Source organism: Colletotrichum lupini, chromosome 1 (genome assembly GCF_023278565.1).
Source record: "Colletotrichum lupini chromosome 1, complete sequence".
Taxonomy (NCBI): domain Eukaryota; kingdom Fungi; phylum Ascomycota; class Sordariomycetes; order Glomerellales; family Glomerellaceae; genus Colletotrichum; species Colletotrichum lupini.
The window spans coordinates 4,237,647-4,264,254 of record NC_064672.1 but is presented as its reverse complement, the minus strand read 5'-3'; the positions used below and the strand labels follow the sequence as shown (position 1 = coordinate 4,264,254).

The window sequence follows — 26,608 nt, the reverse complement described above, 5'->3', positions numbered from 1 at the left end:
GATAAACGCCAAATGGAGGACTTTCCCTCCAAAACGGGGAAAACGGATGATGAATAACAGGAAACTCCTAATGATGAAGGCACAGAGACCCTATGCTGCAGGTTGAAATATTTTCGTGAGAAGTCCGTGGATAGCCCTCGAGAAGGGGGGAACCACGAAGGCCTTTGTAGCGTGGTTTCGTGGTTTCGCAGCCCTGTTTGTTGATTGCCTCAACTCGAAGAGCTGTGGTCGTTTTTCTCTTTGCTCAGCTCGCCTCTCGTGAGTTCTCATCTCTCTTCAATCTCGTCGCTTGTAAATAATAGTCCGTGGCCGTAGGTACCCTTGGTCAAAAAGCACCTAGCTCTTACACTCTCTCGGGGGTTATCCTATCTCTTGCTCGATCCCAGTCATGAGCGTGACTAATTCAATTGGCCTCGCTCCTACACACGAAGCCCTCCAGCCACTGTCACTGCCCTGGATGCAGTGACGAAGCGGACTACGAGTGATTTTGTCCACTCTGTTGTGAGTGATGGTCGTCGTCTCCGTCATGGTGCAGCGTGACACTGTTGAACTCTTCGAAAGGATCAACGACTTCACCACCGGGGGTCGTCATGCCACTATCCAGAGGAACTCCCTTGAGGTTTGCTTGTAGCGGGTTGGATCCGCTCAAGTCGATGCTCTCACTTTCCTTAACATTGCGGAAGTTGACAGTATCGATGCCGCGCCCAGTAACAGGCACAATGGGAGGCTTCATGTGTCGAATCAACGCCCACTGAGTCGTCTTGAAGAACGGATGAGCCTTGATATCCGAAGCACCGGCCTTGGCACCCAATCTCCGGTTTTCGTCTTTGATCAAAAGTTTACGAATCAGGGATTTGCAAAGGCTACGCTCTTGTCAGTTCAACTTGCATTTTCATCACGTCATTTCAAGCTTACTTGGATAATTGAGGTGCCCCAGCGTGGTCCGGGAAGGGGATGTCTTCCCTCAAGATATTGGCAAAAGTCGCATTTCGGTTCTTGCCCTTGAAGGGGGTGGTTCCGTAAAGCATCTCGTAAATCAAGATGCCGAGGGTCCACCAGTCCACGGCACTAGTGTGGCCGCTACCCTTAATGACCTCTGGTGCAATGTACTCCTCGGTTCCGACGAACGAGTTGGTGCGGAAATTGGCGATGCAGGACCGAGTGTCGATGTGCAATGAGGTGGTGCTGGTACCTGTCTTGCCAATGACCATTGTGGGCTTTCCACCGAGATCGGACTGCTTCGACAAGTCAAAGTCCGAAAGCATGATGTGGCCCGACTGGTGGAGTAAGATGTCTGCATAGTATGTCAGCAACAGATTGGTAAGCGCGAAACTGGCTCTCGTCGAACTCACTCTCTGGCTTCAAGTCGCGATAGATGAAGCCCATCAAATGCAGATATTCCAAGGCCGCGGTGACCTCGGCGGCGTAGAATCGCGCATCGTCTTCGGGGATACACTTGCCGGGGCGCGTCTGCAGCGCCCTGAAGAACTCTCCACCACTGCAATATTCCATGCACAGATACAGATAATCCTCCGATTGGAATGAGTGGTACAGCGTAACAATGAAGGGGTGGTTACTCGTAGCTAGAATTTCTTGCTCGGCAAGGGCGCGTTTAATCTTGTTCCGCTTGATCATCTCCTTCTTGCTCAATACTGCAGCGAGTCAGCAACACGTCAGGGTTTGGCTACCGGATATCCTGGATTGAATATTACCTTTCATGGCGTAGAGACGACTGCTCTTCTTCTCGCGGACAAGGTAGACCTTGCCGACGTCTCCCTTGCCAATCAACTTGATCTTGTCGAAACTTTGCGGGCCGACCTCGACATCGCGGACCTTGATGGAATTGGAGCTGTATGTCCTCCGGAATGCGAGACTCGTACGGTTCGGGGGTGGGAGGTTGCCGAGGACGTCCTTGTCGGGGACGCCCAGGCTAGGGGCAGACGCCTTGGACGGATCAACCATCTCGAGGGTGCCCGAGTCCTTGTCGAGAACCAACGGGTCCTTGCTCAACTCGGCGGTGGCGGGACGCTCGGCGCTGCCCTTGCCTTTGGAGAACAAGCCCTGGGCATTGGGGGCACTGGCGACTCTCCTAAGTTTCCTTGCCAATTCCTCACGTCCGGCGCTCGTCGTCTGCTGTTCGGGGCCGCCGTCAGGACCTTGGATCTTGAAATTTGGGGTATCGGGAGGGCTAGGAGGTACTGATTCGTGATTGTGATGGCGAAGGCCCGGCTGACCCTGGTGTGCAAAGTAGGGATTCGCGTGCGCGGTCGGGCTGAGGGCCTCGTCGAGGGGGTTGCCTTCGCTGGCGGTGGTGTTTGTCCTCAATCGGCCGACGGTGCCCTTGAAAAAGCTGCTACCAAACTTGCTCCGGATTTCTGGGCGGGCGGCGGCGGCGTCTTGTGAGGAGTGAACGTGAGCAGCGGAGGACTTTTCTCTGTCACGGTCGGCGCCGCTGTTGAGGTTGATGCGGAAGAGGTTCTTCAGCTTCTGGTTGAACTGGGCAGCGCCATTCTGGTGGGTTCGGCTGGCAGGCATATCGGAATCTCGGGGGTGCGCAATCAAGCGACCGATGCCATGGCTGACGGGACAGTTACGGGAGAGGTGCGAAGAGGACCGACGATGTTCGGAAGTGCGGAAAGGAGATGGAGCGGAAGAAGAGCGGCGACGGTAGTATGCAGGTAGGTAGGGAGGTAGGTAGGGAGGTAGGTCGGAGGTGAGTAGGTTAAGGTGAAGGGTGAGGGTGAGGTAGGTGGGAGGAACGTGGGACTGGATGCGGAGTGTAAGTAGCGTCGAAAAGGTAAGGTAGGGTCGGGTGGTGGTGGAGGACGAGGAGGAGGTGCAGCAAGCAAGGCCGGGAGAGAAAGATAGGTGTTGGCTGGCTGGCAGGTAGGTAGGTGACAGAACGGGATGGTTGACGGTAGGTGGTGGTGGTAGGCAAGGACGGATAGAATAGGCGGTAGGCGAGCGGTGGACGGGGGAGGAGAGAGTCGAAAGCGAGTTAGTAATATGAGGTGGGCTTAGGCGTCTTTCCGGACGGGCTTCACGCTTCGGCTTCCACACCTCAACTTCCCATGGACCATGGACCATCCATCAACCCCCCCGCTCGTTGGTCGATGACCGTGGCCGTGGTCCAGGTCGAGGTCCTGGTCGTAGTCCTGGTCTTGGCTCGTCACCCGAGAACTACACTACCTTAGGTACGGCTATCTGTTCGCTCCTCTCACAATTCAGAGCACTCTCGATTCCCATTTGGGGACCTCACTGGGGTCTCGCTCTTTCAGTCGCCGCCGCCGCCGTTCTCTCTCTCCTCTCCATGTACGGGCGGATAAAGATGGACGAGACCTGTGCCCACTGTTCAGTGGCTCTCGGGCAGTGCACCGCGAGGCACAGGGGATCCCTAGCTCCAGTGGGTATACAGGCAGCCCACGCGAAAGAGCGGCAGCACAGCAGGAAACGCGCGCCTTCGGGGGGTAAAGAGGCAGTTTACCAGGTGACTTTTCATCGCCTTGCCTTACTGTGTGGCATGGCCAAGGGGGGAGGGGAGAGGATCCAATGATACAAGACATCCACCAACGGATCAGAATGGGACGGCTTTTTGGCAGGGATGTTCCGCTTCAGGCGGGCCCGGCTTGGGCCTAGGTTCCTCTAGGTTCCAGCATTGGTCAAGACCTCTCACAATGCTGGTCCAGAGTCCTGTGCCTCTGTTCTTTCTGTTCAGTCCAGGCTTGTGTGCTTGTCAGGTCCGAGCAGGCTGGCAGGCTGCTTGCAAAATGGGAATTGGCATGGCTTTGCTGACAAAAGGGCATTTGATCCGGCGATTGGTGCTCTTTTCCCCGACGATTTTCCACGCCTCGCAAATTCCCCCATTCACCACAGCTAACGTTATTCCATTGGGTCATTGGCTTTGCAAGTCACTCGAGGTACCTATCTCGATTCTTCTATGCATAAGGTACGCATCCTGTCCCGTCTGTCCACACCACCTTCAAAACCAGAGGGAGAGTACCGGTATATCACTCGTCAACTCTATCTCAAGTGCCCTCTTCCCAACCGTTGATGCCTTTACCTTCTGTTCCAGTTTCTTTCTCTCCCTTTTGGCTTCAGAGCGTTCTGGTTCTTATTCATGCGTTCTCATCCCTCCGGTCAGTGTCGACGATGAAGGCAGGACAAATAAAACGCACAACATGGGCTTTGGTACTGACTACTGAGCGCAAGCCCAATGCACTGTCAAGAGCCAAGATAACACCGGCGCCAGCTCGAGATACGAAAGCCTCACCGGCAATTACATGCCAGAGCCCCAGCTCTCACAACAATGTTTCCCACGACAACAGCAGTCAATCTTCTACCTCAGTCTCTGATTCACCCTCTCTTTTCTGGTTTCTGCGTGCTCACGAGGAAGTCCCCGCCGTTGACATGTTTAATATTTTTTTCTCCCCCTTCGAGGGCTCGTGCAAAACACCCAGCATCAGACGAATATGCAGAAATGGGCACAGATGTCGGGGCAAATAAAAGCCTCATTGCGTTTGACCTCGCAGGCTATTCCACGTCTACCGCTGCAACTTTTGGACAGACGAGAGATGGAAAGGAAAAAAAAAACCTTACACGAGCTTGTTTCTGAAATGTCTAATAAGACACTGTCACACTATCAACCCTCTTTTTTGCAAGACACGCTCCCATCAACCACACCCGTCGTGCAATCCGGCGCTAGCACTCCAGCCCCTCGTAACTCAGTACCCAGGTGGTGTTAGGTTACAACAGAGTACTTATGTCCCCCCTCAATCGGTCCATTTTCAGCCCTCCACACCACCACGACACAGCGCGGGTCAATGGCCGGCGATCCAGTCGTCTGGGGCACTAGAGAGGTTTCCCGCCTGCTTGTTAATCAACCATGGAACTCGACTCTACAGCCTTTAAGACAGAACTCGACCGAGCAGAGAAAAGTCGCGAGCATCCACGGCGGCGCCATCCCCCATCGCCACCTTCCGTACCTAGCTGGCGTGGTTGGCTTGTCACGTTCGCGTTCAGCGCTTTTCGACGAATCATTTCACAGTCTTCAACCAGTCTCTCACTTTTCCCTCTGCATTGGCACCTGAGCCCGTCGGCCGCCCGTCGATTTACTAGGCGTGTAATGCTGCATGGGAAGTATTCTAGAACCGATCTTCAGGTTCTTTTTTCTTTTGGTGTAGGTGGTCCTCTCTCGGCTCTACCTAGGGATATCGTGCTATCCTATCTCGTCTGTTCCGATTGTTCGTTTCGCCCACCCGAAACCTCTGCAAAGAAGAAACTCGATTCAACTGATGCCCGGTAAGCCGGCCTACTTCCCGCCGCCCTGCTGAATCGAATGCCCTGAATGCGCAAGAGAGGAGGGCTGGGACGTGTTTCTTCCTGAACAGCGGCCCTCCCTGGATGCCGAGGTGTCACTCCACCTTCGCCTCCTCATGCAACGTTGAGCAATCTCCCCCACAAAACACCGCACATCCCCGCCGATGATGTAAGATGGAATGCGACCAGACTTCGTCCCTGGCGCCTTTTTTTTCTGCTTCCCTTCCCTTCCCTTCCTGCATCAGCCTGAACTGTCTAATTTAGCAAGAGCCGCAATGCCAAGTCATCCCTTTCGAATGAATAATCACGCTCAGACACGCGACGACGACGACTCTCCCGGCCCATCCGCTACCCGTCAAGTGAGGCCTCGACAAATCATCCATGCTCGTCTGGGGAAGCGGGAGACCGCTCAACGGCCTTTCCAGTTGGCCGAACGAGTCCGTTGCACGACTTTCCAGGGGCCTTCTGAGCAGCGGATACCCCCGTTATCCTGAAGTCTCCGTCATCCCTAGGGAGGCGCAGTCGGTCAACCCTCATCCGAAACCATGCCATGAAGCTTGGTCCTCACAAGCATTGTCAGCGTGCTCGCCTCGCCGTTCAGTATCGTCTCAATGGTGTTGTCGTCGCCTCCAATAGCCGCCAGGACTCAGCCCGTGATTCACGTCAACTGTTTGCTTGCCCCACAACCATCAGCCACATCATGCTCCTTCGGCCACCTCCTCCATTGCGTCGTCGTCTTCCTCCTCGCTTGGCAGATTCTGGTCTCTGAGAAGCAAAAGATCCTTGAGTTTCCGCCTATTGTTGCGCCACGTGTACAAATCCTCCTCCTTCTGATCCTTGATTGACGGTGTGATTTGGTTGCCAGCCTTGTCAAAAAGGTAGTCAGGAAGCTTGGCCCCATCATCGGGATCGTATCGCTTGAACGACACTTGCGGCCCGTCCCCTACCTGCCAGACGACTGGGAGCATGTGTAGATCCTCCACGTGAGATTTGAGGTCCTCCAGTGTGGGGAACTCGTGAGGCGGCTGCTTTTGGGCGCATTTGGCCCATCGACATCCAGCTGCTACCGTTTTGGTATGAACAATCGACACATGCTTTTGCAGAGTCGCAAAATTGTGAAGCTCGGCCTTGCAACCCTCCCACTCGCAGATGTACGTGTTGAAGTGCGGGTTTAGACTCTTGTAGATCTCTCGCGGCTTGGGTGAAGCTGCTTTTGGCGGTCGACCTCGCCGCTTTCCCGCGTAAAGGGCGCCTGTCTTGGGCCTATCTGGCCGCAGTTTTCTTGGCCCTGCCTCGCCGGCCTCCTGTAGGGCTTTCTTGCCCGTCAGATTCGGTCGAAAACCCTTTGGCCGGCCGCGCTTGCGAGGCTGCGGTGGAGGAGTCGCCGCCCCTGGTGAAGTTACCTCTAATTCTGGCTCATCTGCGACGGCTTCTGGTAAGGCTGGCTTGGCAAGGCTCACGCCTACTTTTGCCTGAGCTGCTAGTCTTCTGAACTGGGGTGATAGGTCCGATATCACCAGGTCGTCTGCGTCGTCCTCGACTGTCCTCATGGGGGTCGTTCCTGTACGTTTTCTAGGACTCGATGGAAGAACCACGGCGAACGAGGAGGACCGTGGCGCTGGCTGAGCTGTTGATGTCCTCGGCTTTGTCTGAGCGGCTGAAGTAGAAGTCTGTGGCATGCTGCTGCCTGGTCGGCCGAAAAACTTATCCAAGGTGCGCTGTCGTGGGATAGACGGATTAGTTGGGCCCTGTGAGGTGGGCTCATCCTTGGTGCTTGAGTTTGTGGGAAATAGTGGTGGCATGGTGAAATTACTCAAATCGACGAGTCCTAGCTGAACAGTTCTCTTTGAGCATGCTGGTGAGTGAGATTTAATCGGTTCCCAAAGTGTGTAGTCGTGATAAGTTGTGATGACTTGTCGTGAGGTTTGCTGCGTGGGTGACCTATGCAAAACCAACCTAGTGTTGTATTGTTGAGTATGGGCAGTGCGAGGCACTCGAGAGATCGGCCGGGGATGTTGCGAAGGCCGATCTTTGAGGTCGCAAAGATGAGGTAGCGACGCGTTGATAGGTTGCAGGCGCGACTGTAGTCGACTGCAGTTGAGGGAAGTTGGGGAAGGAACTGGCAATTAGCGGGGCCTTCCCGTTTAGGGCGGTTCGCACCGCAGGCAAGGGTGACTGCCGCACTTGCCTCAAGGCGTAGGTCCCCGATGTCACTCCTTCTCACTTATTATCTCTATCTTACTTTAAGATTGTTATCACATTGAAAGGCTTGAGTACCTTTTCTCGCTACTTGTAGTGGTACTAATGGCTTTTCGTGATGGAGAAGTCGCAAACAGGTCATTATGCTGACGAAGCCATATCTCCCACCGGCCCGGTACAATTGACACTCGATGTATCTGGGTACATTGGAGGATATGGAGTCTACTTCGTGTCAGTAATGAAGGAGATAAAGTCAATAACGACACAAAGCCGTGAATGCGCAGGCTGACCTGTCAATTGCACGACACATAGCTCGCCAGCGTTTGATTAATGATCTTTTTTCGCCATTTCTAAAGCGCTTTGCTAATCGATTCCTTGATGGTCGTACCCTCGCACCTCGCACCGGGTCGGAGGCCGTAATTGGAGCTTGCCGGAGAGGGGTCATTAATAATCGGGCATCCCGTTCGGCCCTCCGCAAATGCCGTCATGAATCCGAGCAATGGTCTAATCTCACAATGCCGGGCCGACCACATGCAAGCCTCAATAAGACATAAAGCCACTGAACCCCTCATCTGCTCGCCGCGTATCAATCGCATTTCACAGCATCTCATTTTCACTTCATAATTCCTAATAAAACTTGAAAACAACACACCAAAATAAACGGTATCCCAAAACGTCTGATTAAACATGGCCTCCAAATCATTCTACGCAATCATCTCCGGAGCGGGTTCCGGCACTGGTCAGAACGCACTCCTACAATAGCGTACCGTTAAGACAGTCGAGACTAACGCAACAGCAGGCCGCGCAGCAGCCGTCCGTTTCGCAAAGGCGTACCCAGTCGTGCTCCTCGCCCGCAAGCCAGAGAGCTACAACGCCATCGTGGACGAGATCAAGCAGGCCGGCGGCCAAGCCTTCGGCATCACGGCCGATGCCACAGACGAGGCCGCCGTCAACGCTGCCTTTGAGACGATCAAGAAGGAGCTCCCCGGAAGCAAGCTCGCTGCCGCCATCTACAATGTCAACGCCGGCTTTTCACGCAAGCCGTTCCTCGAGCTTAAGCGAGAGGAGCTTGATGTCAGTCTCGATGCTGCGCCGTACGTGAGACATCGTTTACTGGGTCTTCTGGAAGAGGCGACTGACACGCACGGTATACAGTAAGGGGTTCTTCACATTCGCGCAAAAGACGCTTCCCCTGTTGCTCGAGTCGGTGTCCGACTCCCCTCACCCGCCGTCTTTGATCATCACTGGAGCCACGGCATCCATCAAAGGTTTGTCTTCAGAGTGGGGATGAGCTGAAAGATGACTGACCATCTTCCGCAGGCAGCGCATTGTTTGGAGGGTTTGCGGCAGGCAAATTCGCCCTCCGCGCCTTAGGCCAATCTCTAGCACGCGAGTTCGGTCCGAAGGGGGTCCATGTGGCACACGCCATCATCGACGGAGGCATTGATACCCCGTGGGGTAAGGCCTACGTTGCCAACGATGGCGCAGAAGATGGCAAGATTTCACCGGACGCTGTAAGTGATTTTCAAACCCCTGAAGCAGACATGTTGCCAACAACATCAAGATTGCTGATGCCTACTGGTACCTGCACACGCAACACCGCTCCGCGTTCAGTCAGGAAATTGACATCAGACCGTACGTGGAAAAGTTCTGAGCAATCAAGCGGCACTGGAGACGTTGAGATAGATCCACGTCATGATTGAATGTAACCACCAGTAATCTCTAGCCTCTCTCTAAGTAGCCAAAGATCCTCAATATATCCCCATTGGTAGTCTCACGAGTACTCAACTTAGGAAGTTGATGTGCACGTTACGTACGTAGTCATACTTCATTGATTTTAGGTGTGAGAGTAGACGGATCTGCCACCGTGGTTTGGCGTAGCATGGGCACGGCCGCCGGATGAACCTGGTCTTCCAGGTGCTCGGAATCGGCCTGTTTCGTGGTGATGCTCGCAACCTCGGGCGCATACAAGAAGGCTTCTCCTCTGTTAGGAAGCTCAAGATCCGGACGCCTCGGCAGCTACCGGTTCTGGTACCACTGGTGGAACAGGGCCACCGTTGATGGCAGCCAAACGTTCCTCTTCCCTCTGCTCGCGAAGAGCAGCGGTCTCGGCACGCAGCTTCTCCAAGTTCCACATCCCATCGTCTTCTTCATCATCGTCGTCGTCCTCCTCATCGTCCTCGGTTGTGCGCCAATTGCCACTTTCGAACAGGGCACGACCAGTTGCTTCCTTGGCCTTCTTGGCCTGCTCCTCGGCCGCCTTCTTGTCCAGACGCTCCTTCTTCCATTTGGCGAATGACTCCGGCGTGACCGGTGTGAGGGTGCCGGTAAGTTTGTGTCGCTCTGACTCGAGGAAGTCTTCCAAGGTGAGGGTCTTGAGAGGTGACTTGTCCATAAGGGCCTTTTCAGCTGCTCTCTGCTCCTTGGTCTTCAAAATAAATCTGTGACAATGTTAGCATGAAAATGACCGCTGGACTGATGTCACTTACCCTGGTGGAAGAGCATGCTTGTATTTGCACTTGTCGCCGCCATTTGGACAGATCCAGAACCATCCGTATTTGCCGTCCTCGATGGCCTCGACGAAGAACTTACAGACCTTGTCAGTTGTGGTCTGCTGGTTGCCCTTCTTGGAAAGAACGACAGAGCGAAGCTTCTCCTCGTCCCAGTCGGCAGAAGTCTCGGCCTTCTTCTTCTCCTCCTCTTCCTTGCGGGTATCCGTGTAAAGGTTCTTCTTCGACGTTTTGCGTTCGTCTTCGAGGTTGTGAGAGAACTTGCACTTCTTGCCTTTCTCACAGTTGCCCTTCTTGTAAAAGTTGCAGACAACTGTCTTGGGGTCGACACCGAACGGGACTTTTTGAATCTGTGCGGGCTTGTTCAGAAGCATGTCGGTCTCCCTCTTGGCTTCCTCCGCCGCCTTCTTCTCGCGCTCTCTCGCCTCCTTCTCTGCCTGCTTGCGCTTCTCTTCGGCACTGCCACCATTCCTCATCGAAGACGCCATTTGGGCAATCTGCTTCTGGGCCGCGCCACCCTTCTTGTTTTTCATGCCGAAGGTCTTGTCCTCGACCTTGACGGCCTTCTTGGCCGGCTTGTCCACTTTCTTGGGAGGCATCTTGGCGGGGTATTCGGTTTCTGGAGACGAGAAAAGGTTGGTGGGCAGAAGCAAAAGTCTTCTGCTATGACTGAGTAACCACCTCTGGCGGGATTAGTTTGGTTCGTGTTGTTGTGGGATGTCGACAGACAAGTCGATAGGGTCCGCTCAGATCGACGTAACGCAAAAAGTCATCACTGCAAATCCAAGAAGAGTGGGAGCGCCGTGGATGAAGTCAGAAGTTCAAGGCACGGTGGGCGGGTCACGTGAAGGGCTTACATTGGTGGGGGCGGAGCGTCACAGCAGATTTGACCGGGGGGTGCGGTACTGAAGTGGAGGACCGACTCGAGCACCAAGTCACTCTTAGCGTGGCCGGTCTAAACGTGGACAGCAGCTCCAGTGGTCTAGTTGTCCGTTTGGTTACCCGTTGCCATCCTCATCTCAAGCTCCATGTGCGCCGCGCCAGCAAGTCCAAACAGCTCACCTTGACGAACAACTTCAACTCCTTCCATTAATTGTTGGAAGCAAGACACCCACTGTACGTTCAAGTCATTGTTTTCTTCTATTGCAGTGTTGGTGCGGATAACTGACGCCCAGACGTTGAAGTCCTCCCGAAGATCCTCCTTGCACATCACCCACAAGCATCGCCGCGCAAACGATCCCGAGCCCATCATGATTTCCGACAACGATCTCTACCGCCTTGCGATTTTCCTTGGCTCCGCTGCCATGGTTCTCATTATCTTTTACCACTATGTAGAAGTCAACAATGAAGAGGAAAAGCCCGAGAAGGCTGTACGATCTGCGAAGTCCGCCAAAGCAGCGTCCTAGAAGGCCACAAAACGGCGCAAGTGAGATAGCCAGGTGCCATGGGATATCCGCTGTAAGATACATATGGCGAGAGGAACTTGGGAATTCTGCGACTGCCCTGAGACGAACGAGACGCGAGGCTTGGGGCGACATATTAGCGATAAGAGAGGGCATTGATGTCAGTGTCTGAGGGGACAGGTGATATCGAATACGGTCCTTCAGGGGGTTGACAACGAAACGTTCCTCCCTTGAGAGAACACAGAGCTTCGAAAGTTAATGCAGTCAAAGAAGCAAACACTAGGGGCATCGACAAGCTCTTGCCCTCCAAAATCGAAACATTAGAGCACCACCATTGAGACGATACCTCAGTCTAATCTGGCTCAGCGCTGCATACACGTGATGAACATCGACCTTGTGCGCAAGACCCCACGTCACAACCTCCATATTGCGGTCTTGCAATGCCATTGACAGACACCGACATCCATGATCTTGAACTCCCCTACCTTTGTTTTCTCTGGGTAAATGCTGTGGATGCCTCATGACAGTAGGCCATGCTACAGCCTACTCAGACTATTGGCTGTGGCGCTGATCAAATCTTGAGAATCAATCGTACTATCCAGTGACACCAGGGCCTGTTGGTTGATGGCCTGCTTGCCTCAATTGCCCCAATTCTTGCTTCGGCAAGTTATATCTTTCGACAAGGCGCATTGAACTCAGCGCCAAAGAGATGGAAAGGAGACCTGACCAGCTGCTTCCCGAAATGGAACAATTGGAAGGCGCAAACAGGGGATGTGTGGCTGAGGAGGCAGCAGCTCTGGCGGATCCTTCTCGGCCCAAAGAGGACTAATGCGACCAATCAACTTCCCGCTGTCAACGGGGTCCTCAGGCCCCCCTTGTTTTGGTCAGGCGCGCCGCAGCCTGCCGCTCCGCTGGCACCAACACCTTGCCCCGTCTCCTTTCCCATTTCGCCTTCACCCGCCCATTCCATTCATCTCGTAACCTTTCTTCTTCCCAAAGACAAACCTCCCCGTCCAACATCAAAAAGACCCCTCGGCCTCCCGACCAAAGTTTTCCTTCTTCAGCTGCATCCTCAAAATTTTTTGCAGCTCCTGTATTCTCTACCTCTTCCTTCAGACCGACCACTCCTCGCGCGCAAGCTTCTACGCGTCAGAGTTTGATTCTTCATCACATCAGCACTTCGTTTCGCATCACGCTCTTCACGACCTAATAATACTTGAAGAGACCCATCGACCAGCTGCTTTCTCATCGCAGCATTATCGCAAGCACATTTTCCTACCAAACAAATCCAATACCACAGTCATCATGTCTGGAAAGCTTGACCAGTCTCTCGATGAGATTCTCTCGACCCAACGCCGTTCTGCCGGCGGACCCGGCCGTCGCTCTCAGCGTCGATCCACCGGTGGTCGCCCTGCGGCCGCTGCCCCTGTCGGCGGTGTTCAGAAGACATCGCGACCTGCGCGCGGCGCCGCCGCCAACAAGCCTAATGCCGCCAAGCCTGCGCAAGGCTCTGGTGACAGCAAGGTCATCGTGAGCAACCTGGTAAGTTACTTTCCTCCCTCCGTCAATCCTGGCGCAAGCTAACACATACGAAGCCCAAGGATGTCAACGAGCAACAGATCAAGGTATGTTGCCGATAAGGCTCTTCAGCCCTCGGACTTGGTTCGACATGTTATTTCTCGCCTGCTCTCCTTCCCAGCCGGCGTCGTAGCGATATCAAATCCACTGTGGCCATTGCCGCTTCCCAAACGGAATCCGTCAAGACACCGCCAAGACTCCTTCCTCGATATCTGCGATCCTGAGATACGGCGCAGAGCTCATCAGAAGTTGAGCACGTCCCTGTCGCGCGAACACAGTCCAAATTTGAGGTAGCCTGGTCAGCACCCAAGAAATTGGTACAGCCGACTGAAAATATGGGACGTTGGCTGTCTTCGACGGATATCCACAAGACCAACTTGGTCTGGCACCGCTCATCAGCATGATGATGCAATATGAAGCCCTTTCCGGCGAGCAAAGCAGTGAGCAACGTCGCAGCACAGGCTAGGACGGCTTCGATACATAGCTTCGCTGCTATCGATTCGCGAACCTACAATGACGGATGGCCTTTCAGCGGGGTTTCGGGGCATAGTACATACACATGGCTATTTGGGTCTGAAACTGGTGTTACGGCCATGTGTTACGACGTTCCCCCACAGCAGCTGTTACGACTTGGGGTGATACCCTCCGACTTGATGGCAACTGAACACGAGGCAGCCATGGCTTCAACTGGGGCTTCTTTGGGGATGGACGCTGACGTGCGTACTAACGCTCACTGCTCTGCTCGCTGCCAACCTCCTGTGCTCCGGTCGACTATTGGATTTCTGCCGATTCCTTGCCCCTCGTGCGGCTCGGGTTCGGACGACGCTCGTGATTGAAACATCAACGCTTACGGATAACTAACATCGACTTTCCCTTCAGGAGTACTTTCTCACATCAGTTGGACCCATCAAGAGAGTTGACATCTCTTACGGACCCAACTCTGTTAGCCGCGGCATTGCCAACATCACATTCCGCGAGGCGGATGGCGCTAGCAAGGCCTTCCAGAAGCTGAACGGTCTTCTCGTTGACAACCGCCCGATCAAGGTAAGCTTCTCGTATCATACCCTTTCATGTACACTCTAACGGGAACTAGATTGAGATCGTTGTTGGCGCTTCTCAGGCAGCCAACGTCATCCCTCCTGCCAAGAAGACTCTTGCTGAGCGCACCACGTAAGCAAAATCTCTTTGAGATACTGAAATACATATTAACAAGAAAACAGACAACCCAAGGCTCAGCCCAAGGCTCAGCCCAAGTCTGCTGCCAACAACAAGCGCAACAACAATAGCAACAACGCGAACGCCGGCAAGGGTGGCCCTGCCGCTGCTGGCACTGGTGGCAAGAAGCCCCGTGCCAAGCGCACCGGCCGTCCTGCAAAGAAGACGGCCGAGGAGCTTGACTCCGAGATGGCCGATTACTTCGAGTCTGGTGCCAACCCCAATGAGAACGCCGCTGCCCCCGCACCTGCCCCCGCAGCCACTAACGGCGACGCTGCTATGGAGGATGAGATCATGTAAACGGCACAAAGCTACTACAGACTCATTCACATAACGCTGGGCACTGAGGAGGTCAAAGTGGCACATTGTGTGGGGGGGCTCCCTTCAACTTTCCTTATGCGCGCGACTCCGAAACTCTCAAACAGATTGCTGGAAGGAGAGAAGACACGGAGGTTACGGGATTATGGCTTTGGTTTCGACATGTTTTGGTTTCTTTAAAGCTCTCAGACTGCCTCCCTCGGCCTTCCGGCAATTATTCCCAAACATCACAAAAACACCAACCACGGCTTCATTGAGCCGGAACACCACATCACCCATCTGCTTCGCCCAAATTATAGCAGGGCATGTATTATAGCGATCCTCAAGTCGGACAGACTCTAATATACAAAGCGCCGAGCCCCCAACTTGAGATTCAATAACGCAACGTGAAGTTCTTCGTGATTAATTAGTGTCTGAGCGAATCATTCAGTTATTTAGCGAGAAGAAGAGGGGTGGGGGGGACAGCTTGCGATCAGGCATGCGGCGACCTTGAAGGATGTAGATAAAGGAACACAGCTGATCTCTCAAATCGATTCACCAACCTATGATCTTGAAGTAGGTTTCCCGGCTTCACAGACGCAAAAATTCGATCCTAGACATCTCCTCGTACACCGAGCGCCTACAGACAGAGACCACGAACCGCGTTTGCTAGGAAGTAACTTCCACGGTGGGGTTCGAAAGAATGCTGAGAGAATCATGATATCCATTCGCTAAATGCCTACCACACCTTGAGTTCTCGTCTTAAATAAGTAGAAACCAATCCCAAAGATCACGTGTCGTCTTTTCTTTTGGTCTTTTGATTCGAAAAAGTACATTCATAGTCGTTAGTCTAGAGCGGTATCCACGGGCGTTGCAGCCAAGATTGCTGGCCTAAGTGCCGGGAAAGTCGTCTCGGGGTGCGTGATAAAGGAAGAGATTGCTTATTTCGCAGCAGCCTTGTCAGCAGCAGGTGCGGCCTTGCCGTCGTCCTCCTCGCCCTCCAAGGCAGGCATGTCATCGTCATCCTCATCATCTTCCTCGTCCTCCATATCTCCCAAGCCTTCCATACCCGGTGCGCCGCCGCCGCCAAGCTTGGAGAAGTCGATGCCGCCGAAGTCGCCGCCGCCGGGGCCACCCATACCAGGCATGCCACCTAGTAAACGAACGTGTTAGTCTTTGCAACTGGAAAGGCTCTATTGCACCATAATCCGCCATGGCGGGGTGTTGGGTTGCAAGGGAGTTTGTAAATCACGTACCCATACCGCCGAACTGAGAGAAATCCTCCTCGGCAGCCTCATCCTGCTCGTCCTCATCGACCCACTTGTCAAAGTCGGTCTTCAGGAAGTGGACCTTCTTGGCCTCCTTGAGCAGGCGAGGCCAGTACTCCTCCTTGAGTTCCTTCTTCTGGAGCTTGAACTCGACATTCTTGCCGGTGTGGTTGACCTTGCTCTCAGCGGGGTCGATCTCAGCGTACAGCTCGAGGTCAACGGCATACGAGCGCTTCAGAGAGTCGGAGGTACCACTGAAGGACAGGCCGGTAGGCTTCAGGTCGACCTTGAGACTGGACTTGGGAACATCGGGAACGGTGATCGTCAAGTAGACGAAGTTCTTGGAGGCGTCTGAAGAGCTGGAGCGCTGGGCCCATAGAACTGTGGGGGGGAGACCGGGTTAGCTTCGGCGCATGTTCCGACATGGGGGTTAAGGGCGTGACTTCAAAAATGAAGATAGCATGAGTTGCCGGCGGATGTATAAGTCGGCGATTGAATTCCTAGAACGCGCCAAATGGGAAGATGAGCTTGTACGTACCCTCAGGAGTTTGTGTGGTGGCAGACATTTTGCTGGTGGGAATTTGTCGAGCAGGGAGCTATGACGGGGGATGAGGGGTAGGTTGATTCACGCGAGGCGCAAAGGTGTCGCAAGGAGGCAATCGCGGTTGGCAAATTGACCTAGTGAGAAGGGGTATTATGTGTAGACGTTGTGCAGATATCGACAACGACTGTTGGAGTTGGAGGAGTTGAGAGTGTGTGGAAGAGAGAAGCTGGAGGGGGTTGTGAGGCTACAGGTTTGAAAAGGCTGGGCCCTTGGTTGGGGTGAGGCCGGGTGGGCTCCAGTTACCGCCTGGAGATCACGGGCAATTGTAGAAGGCGCTCGAATCCGAAAGATTTAGTAGTAACCCACACCAGGCAGGCGGCAGGATGCACAGAGCACCTACCTTACGGAGTACCTCGCAGCACTAACAGCTCCAGGCTGGCACTGGCACTGGGGGCCAACTGGTGCTGCCACCACCACTGGGCCGCTGCGGACCGGACCCTGGCAGGGCTGAACGCACTGTACACTTAGAAATCCCGCCTCCTTTCCCCCCCCTCCAAGTTCCCCTCCTCCCTCCCGTTCAGTCCAGGGCTGTTTATTTTTTTTCCCTATTCTTCTTTTGGCGGTGCCAGGTACCTGGCCGAGCCTCTTTTCTGTCTTTCCAGTTGATACCAGGTACTTCTTTCCATGTGGGACTGTTGCCCCAGATGCGAGTACCTGTTTCCCTGTCTTCCCCTCTTTGCTGACGTTGGCTTCGCGGCCGAAAGAGCTTTCCAGCCCCCTGCAACCCCACGAAATAGGCGTAAGAAGCATTCTGAGTGGATAGATGTCGCTTGCCTGCAGCTCTTGGTGAGGCGCATCATGGCAGACGCATGCACACAACAAAATCGACCTGGAGCAGTCTGTTCCCTTGTGTCAACTAATGTAAGGCGATCTGGAATCTTTGATCTTCCGGCGAGACGAAAGTCTGTTCTTCATTCTGATTCCCAGGTCCCTCGGCGTCGGAGCTGTCATCCAACCGGGCCTGAGCATCCAACTACGGTACTTGACATCCATCTATGTATAAGGTAGGTAGGTAGCCAGCCACAACAGCGTAACTTCGTCCTGTCTTCCGACGCGGGTCAACTAAGGCAGGCAGTGAGATCATCGTGGGCCCTTGCCGATTTCTTATCCACCAGGGGTCTCATTTGCTGCAATACGGGCCGCCCGGAACGTGCGATTCGCCTACCTGTGTGATACTCACTGCCCGCACTCGGATTCCCAAACTGTCCGCTGGATGACACAGGGGCGAGCAGCTTCTCATTCGACTGAGAGACCTCTCATCCTGCCAATGGTTACCGATTGAATGGCTTTTAGATTTCAGGATGAACCAAAGGCTGCAGTCATTGACTCAAAATGTGTTTCTTGTTACTGCCAAGGTGCCAGTTCAGTCAGTCGAAGCTTTCCAGGCCCCCATCCAGCGTCAACCACCCACTCGCTTAATGCGGTACTCGTCAGATGCACTCCCTCCTTACTTGCACTCAGTTGATTAAGTGCATATCAATCACACTTTCCCCACGTGACGACTATCCCCCACTACAAGCCGTATCAGTCGATGCGGCAAGCAGGGAATGACGACACATCGCTTCCCAACCCAAGGCAGCGCTGATTGAACCTGGCAAACGACGAGGCTGGCGACAGCCTAACACAACGCGCTACGAAGAACCATCCACTACATACCATCACGAAGCCTCGGTATCCTAGGCTCTCTGTATTGACGGTTTCCTTCGGCCCTTTTGCTTGTCGATCCGCACAACATGGAGACGCTGAGAGCCATATTCGTCAAGCCTGATCCGCAGCAACAGGTAGATTACGCCCGTCGTGGCAGCAGTGCCTTGGGAAATTTCTAATGAGTTTGTATCTGAATAGCTGCGGAAATGCAATGCTCTCATTCGCTCGAACATACGTAAACTCGACCGCGACATCAACCAAGTCAGGCAAGTCGAGGCCAAGACGAAGAACCTCATCCTCCAAGCCGATAAGCGAGCCCAACGAGACCCGACGAGACAGAAACAAGCACAGAAGGAAGCGCGCGACTTTGCGCGGGAACTCATCCGCGCGCGCAAGACGAGCAATCGCCTAGTTACTTCCAAGGCGCAACTGAACAGCGTGCAAATGCAGGTCAACGAGGCGTTTGCCGTGAGGAAGATTGAGGGCAGCATACGCGCGAGCGTCGGCGTGATGAAGGACGTCAACCGTTTGATTCGGCTACCTGAGCTGGCCGGCACGATGCAGGAACTCAGCGCGGAGTTGATGAAGGCCGGCATTATCGAGGAGATGGTGGGCGAGAGTCTGCCCGAGGACATGGACGAGTTCGAAGAGGAGGAGGCCGAGGGCGAGGTCGACAAGGTCCTCGGCGAGATTCTCAAGGACCGCATGTCCAAGGAGAAGCTCCCCGCTGCGCCGGTCACGCAAGAACCCAAGCCGGTCGAGGTCGAGGAGGAGGAAGAGGATGCCGAGGCTATGATGAATCAGATGCGCAACAGACTGGAGGCCTTGCGGAGCTAAGGGCTTGCATATCGATAAAGGCGGCGTACGGTGTTTTGTTTCACGGGCCAACTCTGTCAGCTCGGCTTTTTTAAAGGCAACATTCCACACAAGGGTCCAGATACAACGACGGAGACACATCCAGGCCTGGCAGGGCTTTTCCCAGCAATTTGTCGGGCGTGTCTAGATCTACACAGTTTCTGTGGCTCTCATTGTGCTCCCGGGTCATCTTCATGTTTCGTCTGGCGTTTGGAGTAGCCATCATTCAGAAGTAAACATTCTCTTCACGTGTTGAAAGGTCAGACGGGTGACTCTAGGCCAAAGGACATTGCACAGTTCCTCTCGCTTGGCTATTTGCATAAGTTAAGAGACTCAAAAAGAAAGTCCTCAAACGAAAAAATGTCTTCCAACTTTGTCCAGCTCGTTGTTTCGATGTGGGGAGCAATTAGGTCATACTTGATCTTTCCATCATGAACCAAAAGAGACCAATTTCCCCGTTTGTCAAGCCAAATTTTCCAATCATACCTTTCAGACGTCCCCGGTCGTGATTTTAAGATCTGAGATCTCAACTTGGCAGCGCCCGCCATGTCTCACACGGAGAATGCCGTCTTATCCTCTCTAAGTAAGCTGTTCACCACGCTTCAGTGAGCATTGTTTGTGGAAGTCTTCAGAAAAACACTTGGTTGTGCTGAGATCCTTCGCTGCCAGCTTGTCCCTCTTCTCATTGTTTGTTTCCTTTCACTGAGGCTACATGTGCCTCTCAAGCAGCCGGTTGGGCGATTTGCGGTCATTCTTCCATGGATGATGGTACTGATGTCGGATTTTACTTGATTGGTGTATTGAAATGGATTAAAATCAAGTCAAGATCAACTTCTATGGCTATATACAAACAGCGCATTAACTTACTTGGGCAAATTGAGAGGGAATTCGACAACATGGCATCGTGGCTCTCATCGGAGCAGCTTTTGCCAAAGGATCATGTGCGAGTTACCAAAGGCTGAGGGACGAAACAGCATTCTCTCTTGGACATACGAAGAACCTCATAATTTGATCCCGTAAATGATCGTACGTGGAAATTGGTTAGATACCGATTTACGACTCTGGCCTCGTTGTCGGAATACTGTGTTAATGTCAGATCAGTCATAGTGCTGTATTCTTCGGCTCTGAGGCCCTCTAATAAGCATGCGAGATATAATTCTACCGGGCTTGATTGTCTCCTTGTCTCGAGGCCATCGGACCATTGGACGGACCACTTTGACTAAGTTCACGGGGAGCGACGATAAAATCGTAAAGCGTAGTTAAGATTGGAAGACTAACAGCGACGAATAAGAGAAAAGTAGGGAGTGGTGAGATGTCACAAGAGAGGTGGAGGATGGCATCAGAAAGGAGACAGGCCCCGACGGAGAAAGAAACGGCATCGGCGGCACAGGACGCTATTTATGCAACTACTTCGCCGTGATACTATCGTGGCCTGCCGCCACTGGGAGAACAACAGGTATAATAGAAAATTCTTCACTTTGTCTTCTCTCTTCGCTCAACAACCTCCGGGTTAACAGCGAACCGAACCAAGAAAACACCACTAACTACTTTCAGACTATTGGAAACACGGCTTAACATCTCAATTGTACCATTCCATCTTCCAGCCCTTAAACACTGCCGTTAACTCATAAAACCATCAAATCTGCATGACTTTAGAATACAACCTCCTCATACAACACCTCTCCATAAACCAATCCCCCTCAACTCTTCGCCACGTCTCATGATAATGCCCCGCGCCCGTAGAATGCAACCCCGACTCCGAGCCCCTCGTTCCAGCGTGATAAATCACCCCAAACACAGCCTTGACCTCGTCCTCGGAAACCTGCTCCAGATCCCCCGCGTCCGTCAGGTGCATCGTCTGCATGACTTTAAAGGCCTCGCTAAAGTGCGCGACCCACGCTTCGCGCGAGGTCCAGCGGTACCGGACGCCGTTGAGGATCAGGATGCTGCCGTCTAGGTCGAAGGCCTCGAAGGTGAGGGTGGGGAGCATGATTGTGTCGAAGCGGTCCCAGTCGCATGTGTCGGCGAAGCGGCAGTATTGGGCTTTTTTGCGGCGGATGATTTCTGCTACTTCGGGGGAGATTGCCATCTTTTGTTCGGTATTTTGGTTTCTCGAGGGTCCGAGATGCGAGGGAGGACAGCAGACATAAGCTGATCGCAACAACGATGGTAAATGAGTAAAGGAAATAATCACGTCCTCCGTCTATTGTTTTCCGACATATCCCAGCGCTATGTACCAGTCTATGCCCCATCATCGAGTCACAAGCAGAAGAGGGGGTTTTGCGGGGACGCTATCGATCATCACACTTTCTGCCAAGAAGGGAGTTGATATCAGATACTTCCCACGCTCGAATTACCTATTGAAGAATCATGGTAACATCGAGACCGTTGAAGACATGGGGGTTTCCTGCAGCTGTGGCAGCCCTCCAGCAATCGACCCATCAATTTACTAGGATGGTTAGAGGGGCGTAAGCACTTGTCCATAGCATGCCAAGCAGGGGTCCCACTGGTTCATCGGGCATTGTATGATAGTGATGATTTAAGCATTCATGTGATCTTGGTGAGAACCTCAATATCCAGGGTCCCGTCCGATTAAGTGATAGGAAGTGCAGATTTCCCCCTTCTTAGCACTCAAGCATCGTTTGAGGTAAGTCTTTCGGCAAGACTAGCAAGGGGCTTGTTCAATTCAGTTGGTAGTCCTCGACGCACATATCGTCCTTGGAAATACATCTATTTTCGCTTGTTGCTTCCTGTGAGCATCGAGGCCAAGAGACAGTCAAGATCGGGTTGTCAAAAAAAAAAAGTTCATCAAGTGGTACCACCACCTCTTTGGCGAAGCTTTCACAGGCCTTTGGCGGCATGTCTCCTATCAGTGATGCCCAGACAGGACTGATGATGAAGCGTTAAGACTGTCTTGCACCATCGATCGTGATATCGTAAGATAAGCAGGTTCGATCTCATCACAGTCCTATCGCAGTCAAAGCCTTGCAACATGTCTGCCGCAAAGTCGGAGTTCCAGTCTCAAGCGATCGAGATATCCCAAGTAAGATATGTTCGCCTTGTCCGCATCTGATATCTCATCTCTCCTCGAACGTACCGCATCCGGTTCAAGACAGCCTTGAAACCCTCAACCACAACCACAATCAGCAACATCTTAACTCAGACATCTCTCTCAACACCACGATACCTCTCAGAGGCTCGCCGTCTTCGAAAATAACGTTCGCAACCTCGTCTCAGCAAGCAAACCACCCCCCCACCCTTCCCCTTCCCCATCCTCCACCCTCCAAGTCTCGAGATAATGCCCGCCGGCAGTCAAATGAACCCCCCTTCTCAGATCCGGCATCTCCAACATGATACACGAGTCCCAAAGACGGCCTTGGCCTCATTCTTACTGTCCCACTCCGGTACCCACCCCGATCCCGATCCCCGATCCCCGTCTCCGGGCCCCATCCCCCCCTCAACAGCCTCCGACTCCCCTGGACCACCATCACGCAAAGTCTGCATCTCCTTAAACTCTCTTTCCACGACACGCGACGAACGCGGCTAGGCAGTTCAAGCCCACTTCTGCTCCACCCCGTTCTCGTCGATGTACATCCGGCCCGAGGCGTCGAGGAACCTCGATCTCGGCGTTGGGTAGGATTAGACGGGAGCGGAGAGACTGTTGTTTGGCATAAATGTAACGACAGTAGTGCGTCTTACTACGGCGAATAGATTCTGCTGTTTCGATGAAGATGGGCACGATCGATCGTTGGGGGGGTTTGTTGGTTTGGGTGAGAGGTTTGGTGTAAGTGTAAACTCGATGTGCCCATTCATGCATGGTTCCGGATGAATCTCAATAAGCCTCACGAGTTGACTTTGTCTCCACGAAGCAGGCCAGTGGCCTTTTCATCCAACTAGGCTGTCTATCTTGAGATATAGAAACCTCATACCTTGCGATATGTGACCCAATATGCTCACACAAGAAAGGAGATCCTCTGCAGGAGGCCGCTTAACCACGCAAAGCCTTGTAGAAGCCTCGCTTTTGTTTAGAACCAAGTCACACAGCACGGCAACAGGTATACGAACAGTGATATCTGTCCCAATGCTCAAGCTCACCGCAACTCAAAGGACAACAACACTGACACGTTACTTCTCCACTCGCCGCAAAGCCGCATCTCCCAGTAACCCAACGGCCCCAAGCCAGAAGCAGTTGACTCAGCATGCCATCTGTAAGCTGCTCTCATAAGCGGCTCTGCTCTCAGTCAGACCGTTCAGCCTATCACTGATCAGTCAAGCTCACCCCGATGATCCCCCACGATCTGACAGCCCGTACGACGAGACCGGTGAACCTCCACAGGCCCTGCACCCAAAGCATACTGCGTAAGAATGGCTGATGTAAGACCACCAAGATTCCAACGCACGCGACGAACAAGAGATGAACAACGCTCTTGTCAGCTGGAACACCCCCAATCTCTCGGCCGGCGGTTGCGGCATCTCCATCTTCATCTCCACGAGGTGGAACCGCAATAAGGCTCAACGGCTCTGGAACGCCGAACGCAGATCCCTTTTTGACAAACTTCCCCGATCGATGGGGATATCCTTCAATGGTGTATCAAGGCCTCGGGGCGAGCAGTCCCACAATCCCAAAACGGTCTGACCGTTTCGCGGCCACCGTTTCCGGGAGCATAACTCAGGGGGAGAGGGAAGGGGGAAGTTATGCATTCCACACACTGCATGACCATTTCCGTTGCCCTCCCTCCATCCACCCGGTAGACTAATCCGGCAGCAACCGAGCAAGAGCCGGAAAGTCCCAGGGCAAAACTGCAAACTGCAAATCGCAAATACCCAAACGCTCAAAGCAGCAGCACGTCAGGGAGAAGAGCGCGCAATCACCCGCTAGACCGGAACAGGACCCCCTGCCGCAACTGTATCCACACACCCACGCAAACCACGCTTTCTGCTCTTCTCTTCTACGGGTCCCACAACCCGCAGCCGGTCCAATTTCGGGGGACGGGGGGGATGAACCGGGATAAGCAACACCCAAACACACACACCCTCCGCGGTCGCAGGGGGAGGAAGAAGAAGGAGGCTAAGAGGGGAAAAAACCGTCTAGCGGCTTTCTAGAAGGTCGTCCAGGGCGGACAATCTCAATTCCTGGTTCTCTGGTGTCTGTAACCCGGTCCTCCCCCCCCTACCTAGCCCCGCGGGCATCCTTCCGGTCGCTCGGTGCGCGTTTGGTCCAGGGGGTGAACGCTACCACCATGAATCGCGACACCCGCTCGATAGATACCTAGATAGCTAAAGGGTTTTTATTTGGCGTTGGCGTCGTGTCGTCGCGCGGTCTGGGGTCGGGCGTTGCGGTTTTGGGTAGGTCGACGATGCCGCGGTGGCTGTTCCGGTGCGTGGTTGTGCTCGGTGCACTTGTTGCAAATAGATGCAACGCCGGGCCTTGCGGGAACGGAGACGCTTGTGATGGCTTCCTTTTTTCGGGGTTCTATTCGGCTTCTCTCCCTCAGCCATCTCAAGCTTGTGAAAGTGTCCTGAGGGGAGACTGCGGAAAAAGAAGTGGCAGGCGGAAGCGATTTGCGGTGCTTTGCTCGGTGTGGCGTCGGTGTCGATAACCACACCGTCTGTGGCTACCCCAAAGAGCTTGACTGCGAAGGGGAACATAGCCGTACGTGGTTTAATCCCGTTTCAGTCTGATCTTTTCTGCTTCTTCCTTTCGACCTATTGGTGCTACCGCCTCGGCTACCTACCGCTGGGTGTTGATCGTCGAGTAAGTCCCGTAGTTGGCACGGACCGGATGCGACTCGATTGCAACCGCGCCGCCGCTCGCCCGTCAGGCATGTGCTGCCGCTGCTACTGCTGCTGCGGTGGCATTTGTCGTCGTCGAGCTTGTTTCACAAGGTACTCGTTGGAGTCATTGCCAGACACTGGACGAAATAGAAAATCAGGGCAATCGATGGGCAGGGAATATGCAAAACTCTAAAGAATGTTGCCTGCCGCGACCAAGTCCAGAACGATCGCTGTCCATCTTGTCTGTCTTGGAATTAAGTTGTCAGCCAGTCTCGATAGGTCCATGGGCCATGACCGCCTTCAGCTTTCTGAATTGCCAAAGAGGGTTTCCCCTGCGTGTTAGCTCGCTGTATGCTCGGATATATGGAAATGCTTGCCCAGCTGGTGCTTGAAGGTTGATCTAGCATCTATCGCTCTCTCACCCCCCCTTGCGTGCCTGCGGGATACATTCCCGCCGCCCTTTTACAAAGCCAAGGCAAGGGCACAATTGGCAGGTCCAGGAACGGGATGCCCTGCGGTGTGGCACAACCCCGAATTCGGGACGAGACTCTGCCGTTGATGGCGGGGACCACTCATATTGCGAGTTGCCGCCTCTGCCATCTCATTCGAAAATGGGCTGCGACAAATCCGTTGTCGTTGCTGAATGCTGACGACGCAAACGGTGATGAAGATGGCTTATTCGCGGGGGAGGGGGCCCCTCTCCTCTCCCGCACGTCGCAAACTCGCGTTCGAGACCCAATACGATCTCGCCGTTTCTTCGTTTGTGCGACCAACAAGAATGAGGGATGTGGAAGCGGAGGAACACAAACTCACAGGTTCCTCCGCTGCGCAACGTAACGGCTTTTCCTTGCCCATCCGTACCCTATTCTTAGGTGAGGTCACTCGGGTCAGCAATCAATCAACAACCCAGGCCCTGAGTCACTGACAAAGGGGTTGATTTGGCCTGACTATTCTCATCCCAAGGCTGGCGACACACACATACACACCCTCCACAAACCACCACCACCACCGCCGCCGCAACTACAGCTTGGACGATCCGGGGAAACAAAGGTGGGTGGTACCGCCGTGTACAGACTTAAACTGAGTTTCAATACGTATCCGAAGGTCATTGTAAATGGAATGGAATCACGAATGCGCCACCCCCAGTCTGACTCAGGCCGGGAAACCATTCGCCGCGGGCTGAGCCAGAGCCCAGTCAGCACGGCCGTATTGATTCGCGACGGTAACGAGCATTTGAAAAAGGCACGAATGGCAAGTCGCCGGTGTGTTGCTTTCTGAATAGGCAGGCAAGTTGCATCTTACAGGCAGGGAGCAGAAGCGATAACCAGGCGGTAAGCCTGTTCGGTGTGCTGTACACGGTAGAGATAGGGCGGTCTGAATTATCGGTATGCGCCTTGTCACCGCCTTCCCTGGTGTGTGTGAGTGCATGTGTAATATACCCGTTGTTTGAGTCGTATTGCGTCTGGAATAGGAATTAGGTTGGACGTCTTAGGTGTCAGTTCTGCGGTTCGGAAACATTGGATGTTGGGGGAGCATGGTAGCTACTAGTCAGCGGCAGCACAGTCAGAAGCAAGCTGAGCAAGGCACACCATCCATCCATCCATCCAGCCAGCCATCCACCCACGAACGGGTGTATTCGTAAGTTGATGGTTGTCGTCGCATTTCGTTTGAATGCGGATGCGGTTGCGGTTCCGGGTTGTGTTGCGCGTTCGCTCGGGGGGTTTCTCGCTTGTTGGAATGGGTGATGGTGGTGGTCAGGGTTGGGACTTTGGGCTTGTTGGTGATGTCGGTGGTTGTCTGGAGAGGAATGGAGGAAATTCGGGCATCCAACGGAATTCCAATCGACAACCAACCGCATCGTCGGGGCATCGCGGCGTCGCATCCGGGGGCCATCCATCTAGACCAGTTGCATTCCCGCGAGTGATTGCTCTGAATCATCCA

At 53.6% G+C, this 26,608-nt stretch overlaps 12 protein-coding genes across 12 annotated transcripts; 7 read left to right on the top strand and 5 right to left on the bottom strand.

Moving 5' to 3' along the window:
• Positions 1 to 90: 90 nt before the first annotated feature.
• On the bottom strand, positions 91 to 3,087 carry CLUP02_01262 (serine/threonine-protein kinase nrc-2; the record flags this gene model as incomplete). The annotated part of the gene is made up of 5 exons (XM_049280304.1): positions 91 to 193; positions 480 to 863; positions 916 to 1,294; positions 1,353 to 1,652; positions 1,713 to 3,087. The coding sequence occupies 5 exons, from the start codon at positions 3,085 to 3,087 to the stop codon at positions 91 to 93; spliced, it is 2,541 nt and encodes an 846-aa protein (XP_049136261.1).
• A 963-nt stretch (positions 3,088 to 4,050) lies between these two features.
• Positions 4,051 to 4,503, top strand: CLUP02_01261 (uncharacterized protein; the record flags this gene model as incomplete). The annotated part of the gene is made up of 1 exon (XM_049280303.1): positions 4,051 to 4,503. The coding sequence occupies one exon, from the start codon at positions 4,051 to 4,053 to the stop codon at positions 4,501 to 4,503; it is 453 nt and encodes a 150-aa protein (XP_049136260.1).
• Positions 4,504 to 6,014: 1,511 nt separating this feature from the next.
• On the bottom strand, positions 6,015 to 7,118 carry CLUP02_01260 (uncharacterized protein; the record flags this gene model as incomplete). Its single annotated transcript, XM_049280302.1, has 1 exon — positions 6,015 to 7,118. One exon carries the CDS (start codon positions 7,116 to 7,118, stop codon positions 6,015 to 6,017), a length of 1,104 nt encoding a protein of 367 aa, XP_049136259.1.
• Positions 7,119 to 8,202: 1,084 nt separating this feature from the next.
• Positions 8,203 to 9,169, top strand: CLUP02_01259 (short-chain dehydrogenase; the record flags this gene model as incomplete). The annotated part of the gene is made up of 5 exons (XM_049280301.1): positions 8,203 to 8,254; positions 8,315 to 8,609; positions 8,671 to 8,783; positions 8,836 to 9,029; positions 9,080 to 9,169. 5 exons carry the CDS (start codon positions 8,203 to 8,205, stop codon positions 9,167 to 9,169), a joined length of 744 nt encoding a protein of 247 aa, XP_049136258.1.
• Positions 9,170 to 9,511: 342 nt separating this feature from the next.
• On the bottom strand, positions 9,512 to 10,624 carry CLUP02_01258 (uncharacterized protein; the record flags this gene model as incomplete). The annotated part of the gene is made up of 2 exons (XM_049280300.1): positions 9,512 to 9,956; positions 10,005 to 10,624. 2 exons carry the CDS (start codon positions 10,622 to 10,624, stop codon positions 9,512 to 9,514), a joined length of 1,065 nt encoding a protein of 354 aa, XP_049136257.1.
• A 361-nt stretch (positions 10,625 to 10,985) lies between these two features.
• CLUP02_01257 (oligosaccaryltransferase) lies at positions 10,986 to 11,431 on the top strand (the record flags this gene model as incomplete). Its single annotated transcript, XM_049280299.1, has 2 exons — positions 10,986 to 11,141; positions 11,207 to 11,431. Coding segments are annotated over 2 exons (381 nt in total), but the record flags the coding sequence as incomplete, so codon positions are not given.
• A 1,302-nt stretch (positions 11,432 to 12,733) lies between these two features.
• On the top strand, positions 12,734 to 14,521 carry CLUP02_01256 (RNA recognition domain-containing protein; the record flags this gene model as incomplete). Its single annotated transcript, XM_049280298.1, has 5 exons — positions 12,734 to 12,970; positions 13,024 to 13,053; positions 13,886 to 14,050; positions 14,100 to 14,176; positions 14,227 to 14,521. 5 exons carry the CDS (start codon positions 12,734 to 12,736, stop codon positions 14,519 to 14,521), a joined length of 804 nt encoding a protein of 267 aa, XP_049136255.1.
• A 938-nt stretch (positions 14,522 to 15,459) lies between these two features.
• On the bottom strand, positions 15,460 to 16,352 carry CLUP02_01255 (Wos2; the record flags this gene model as incomplete). Its single annotated transcript, XM_049280297.1, has 3 exons — positions 15,460 to 15,671; positions 15,775 to 16,167; positions 16,325 to 16,352. The coding sequence occupies 3 exons, from the start codon at positions 16,350 to 16,352 to the stop codon at positions 15,460 to 15,462; spliced, it is 633 nt and encodes a 210-aa protein (XP_049136254.1).
• Positions 16,353 to 17,691: 1,339 nt separating this feature from the next.
• Positions 17,692 to 17,975, top strand: CLUP02_01254 (uncharacterized protein; the record flags this gene model as incomplete). The annotated part of the gene is made up of 2 exons (XM_049280296.1): positions 17,692 to 17,819; positions 17,861 to 17,975. 2 exons carry the CDS (start codon positions 17,692 to 17,694, stop codon positions 17,973 to 17,975), a joined length of 243 nt encoding a protein of 80 aa, XP_049136253.1.
• A 148-nt stretch (positions 17,976 to 18,123) lies between these two features.
• On the top strand, positions 18,124 to 18,874 carry CLUP02_01253 (Snf7 family protein; the record flags this gene model as incomplete). The annotated part of the gene is made up of 2 exons (XM_049280295.1): positions 18,124 to 18,171; positions 18,236 to 18,874. 2 exons carry the CDS (start codon positions 18,124 to 18,126, stop codon positions 18,872 to 18,874), a joined length of 687 nt encoding a protein of 228 aa, XP_049136252.1.
• A 1,071-nt stretch (positions 18,875 to 19,945) lies between these two features.
• On the bottom strand, positions 19,946 to 20,981 carry CLUP02_01252 (uncharacterized protein; the record flags this gene model as incomplete). The annotated part of the gene is made up of 2 exons (XM_049280294.1): positions 19,946 to 19,973; positions 20,608 to 20,981. 2 exons carry the CDS (start codon positions 20,979 to 20,981, stop codon positions 19,946 to 19,948), a joined length of 402 nt encoding a protein of 133 aa, XP_049136251.1.
• Positions 20,982 to 21,058: 77 nt separating this feature from the next.
• On the top strand, positions 21,059 to 25,781 carry CLUP02_01251 (uncharacterized protein; the record flags this gene model as incomplete). Its single annotated transcript, XM_049280293.1, has 20 exons — positions 21,059 to 21,069; positions 21,120 to 21,294; positions 21,379 to 21,415; positions 21,490 to 21,539; positions 21,590 to 21,764; positions 21,859 to 21,935; positions 22,040 to 22,110; positions 22,181 to 22,388; positions 22,440 to 22,525; positions 22,855 to 22,898; positions 22,948 to 23,100; positions 23,167 to 23,214; positions 23,281 to 23,522; positions 23,645 to 23,933; positions 24,306 to 24,340; positions 24,408 to 24,647; positions 24,715 to 25,016; positions 25,072 to 25,500; positions 25,631 to 25,717; positions 25,772 to 25,781. The coding sequence occupies 20 exons, from the start codon at positions 21,059 to 21,061 to the stop codon at positions 25,779 to 25,781; spliced, it is 2,769 nt and encodes a 922-aa protein (XP_049136250.1).
• Positions 25,782 to 26,608: the final 827 nt, after the last annotated feature.